Genomic DNA, 3,152 nt, shown 5'->3' with positions numbered 1-3,152 from the left:
GGATTCCATGAGGTTTAACCACTACACAAGTTCTAACCCACAGCCATTGTTCAAAACCCCCGGAATAAAAGAAGAAAACTTTATTTTGCAAAAAACCCTAATCTTGATTCTTGAAGCATCTAATAAAGATCGTACATGGTTCAGGATCCTACTCTCTGCAGGTCACGTCATGCAAAACGCAGCCTGTTCTCTACATTTCAGATCCTTAAATTTACACTTTACCCCCTCAACTTTCCATTATCACAAAAAGATCTGACTTTTAGCCAGCTCATCCATGTCATTCAATCCATCTCCCATCACCAACCCCAAAACCAACCAATTTCACAAACCCCCACCCCCTCTCTCTCTCTCTCTCTCTCTCTCTCTCACACATATAAACACACGCATAAAACCCTTTTGGTTTCTCTCCCTTTGAGCTCTGAATCAACGTCTTCTCCATCAGATCTCTTTCTTGGAGACCTGATAAAGATACCCTTTAGTTTTCTTTGAATCTTGTGTTGATTCGTATCATAAAGTTACACAGTTTGTGTGTGTACTTTATCATATGGCGAATGGTGTGGAGAATGGGTGGACAATGTTTACCGATGAGGAGGTGAGGGAGATGAGTGGGTTTAAAAGTGGCGGCGATGATTACGTGGAGGTCACGTGCGGCTGCACGAGCCACCGCTATGGTGATGCTGTTGGAACCCTTAGGGTTTTTGTTACTGGAGATCTTGAAATAAGCTGTGAATGTACCCCTGGGTGTGATGAAGGTCTCCCCCTTTTGTTTCTCTCTCTAGACCCACTTGCATGTTAATATGATTGTGTTTGTTGATCGTATGTTTTCACCTCGTTTGTTCATGGTTTTTTATGGGTTTGTAGACGTGAAGTGTTTGATGATATGTCTGAATGAAGTCTGGGTCTTGTGTTTGTTTATAGAAATCAAAACCTCATCTTCCTTCTTGTTCATCTGTGTTTACAGTTAGTTATGATTACTTGTGTATGCTTTATCTTTGTTATCGTAAATTGCAGAGTTCTGTTATTAACTTGACACATGTTATATGATCACAAGAATGTATGCGTTAAACATAGTTATGTAGTGGCTTTGAAAAGCCAATTCAACATCCTTTAACCTGCACAAATAAAGCTGTCCCATTTTATTTCACTTTTTGTGGCATTCAAGACCTCTTATGTCATGAAAATACTAAGCTTTTATTCAGCCTGGGCACTGAACATTTCCATTTGACGGGGTTTAACGCGGTGCACGAGGCTCCCACATGCGTGGCTACAGGTCACACAGCTTATGATATATACAAATATGTAAAGAACTGTAGATTTGAATTTGATTGTGGGTTGAACCATTGAAAAGCTTACTGAACCTAAGCATATTTGATTGTCATAATTTGTCATGATCACTGAAAAACTTGCTTTTATGCTGTTTTAATGTTTTCCCTACTTATAAATTAATAAATCTTGTTTTTTGAGCGGTTAAAACTTGTAAGTAGTGATTATCTCTATCTTTATTAGTAATATTTATTCATAAATGTTGAATCTTATTGCTTTATAAAGTGAATTTTTTGTTGATGTTCAGACAAGTTGAGCCCAGCTGCATTTGAGAAGCATTCTGGAAGAGAAACATCAAGGAAATGGAAAAATAATGTTTGGGTAATTGTTGACGGGGAAAAAGTTCCGCTATCAAAAACCGCACTTCTTAAGTATTACCATAAATCTTTGAGCAACGGGTCCCAAAGATCACAAGCAGGTCGCGGTTGTCATCGGGATGAATTTGTTAGATGCACAAAATGCAATAAACATAGACGGTTTCGCCTTCGCACAAAAGAGGAATGCCGCTCGTATCATGATTCTTCTACAAATGCTAACTGGAGCTGTTCTGATAACAAGTATGTATTTTTCTTCTTGCCCCTTATTTTTTTTTTATAATTTATTTACTTTTAAAATCATTATATCTGTCTTTATTTTTCAAATTAACCGATTAAAATATTCGTGTCAAGATGGGATTTTTTTACTACATGCCTAAACGGGTCAGGATGGGTTGACGCACATACAATTTTTTTTCATTCTTGAGTTTTATCGATAATAGAATTACTAAGCGTATAAATACACATTGGGTCACTTTCGACCCATTTGACCCGCTACATTTTTTATCACTGTTTTCAGAGTTGTAAAAGTAACATATTATTATAGCCCAAATAATTCATTTTTAGCTAATATAGTTTAAAATTAACACCTCTATTTACCACTGTTTTTGCTTTAGCAGTATCCTTTTTAAAATGTATGAATTGTCTTCAACATACTTGCTTTTCGTGACCCTTGTCACTCTGTTTTCGGGGAAGCGAATCCACATACACAGCAACTTCTGATGTTTCTGAATTATCATCACGTTTTGAAACCTTTTATATGATTTGACCCTTTATGTATGTATGTTTTGCGTAATGTCATGATCATTTACATATGGTTTCTCAGAATAACATGTGATGATGATGAGGAACGAGCAAGCCGGAGGGTATACAGAGGGTGTACGCGTTCGCCAAGCTGCAGAGGCTGCACATCCTGTGTTTGTTTCGGTTGTGACATATGTCGTTTTTCTGACTGCTCATGCCAGACATGTATTGACTTCACCAACAACTCAAAAGCTTAGGAATTTACAAATATCTTAATAACTACATGGTGCTGTTGGCATGTTCTACTACTTATCAACTCATTGGAAGCATATTATTGTTTGTTTAAACATGAATCCTATTTGATGAACTCTTTTTAGATTGGAAATCTTTCAATTAATAACTATCAATATCTATTTATCTGATTCTGGTACCAGATATATTTGTCATCTTTTGTTACATTGGTCATGACAATTCACACACCCCTTTCCACTATCTCTCTATGTTTAAGATATCTCTCTATGTTTAAGAGACGATCAAATACAAACTATATTTTGCATACAAACTGTAACATCTATTTAAAAAGTGTTACGTGGCATTTAACCAATTATAAAGAAATGATAAAATAATATCCTAAATGTAATATTCAATTATATTTGAATCTTTCTTTTGTTTTTAATGTGTTGATTAAGAAAAGGGCTAATATCATTCAAATATGTGCTAAAATCAATTATCTTGATTAATTTTCATATGCTAATATAATTAAAAAGTGTT

The 3,152-nt window shown here is 35.5% G+C and overlaps 1 protein-coding gene across 1 annotated transcript; it reads left to right on the top strand.

The window, feature by feature from the left end:
- The first annotated feature begins 304 nt into the window (after positions 1 to 304).
- On the top strand, positions 305 to 2,803 carry LOC110885291 (protein ULTRAPETALA 1). Its single transcript, XM_022132970.2, has 3 exons — positions 305 to 752; positions 1,571 to 1,880; positions 2,464 to 2,803. Exons 1-3 carry the CDS (start codon positions 545 to 547, stop codon positions 2,636 to 2,638), a joined length of 693 nt encoding a protein of 230 aa, XP_021988662.1. The 5' UTR covers positions 305 to 544; the 3' UTR covers positions 2,639 to 2,803.
- The last annotated feature ends 349 nt before the right edge of the window (positions 2,804 to 3,152 follow it).

The sequence above is a fragment of the Helianthus annuus genome, chromosome 10 (assembly GCF_002127325.2).
Source record: "Helianthus annuus cultivar XRQ/B chromosome 10, HanXRQr2.0-SUNRISE, whole genome shotgun sequence".
NCBI classification, from domain to species: domain Eukaryota; kingdom Viridiplantae; phylum Streptophyta; class Magnoliopsida; order Asterales; family Asteraceae; genus Helianthus; species Helianthus annuus.
Note: the sequence above shows the minus strand (reverse complement) of the source record. Positions and strands in the feature narration are given on the sequence as shown.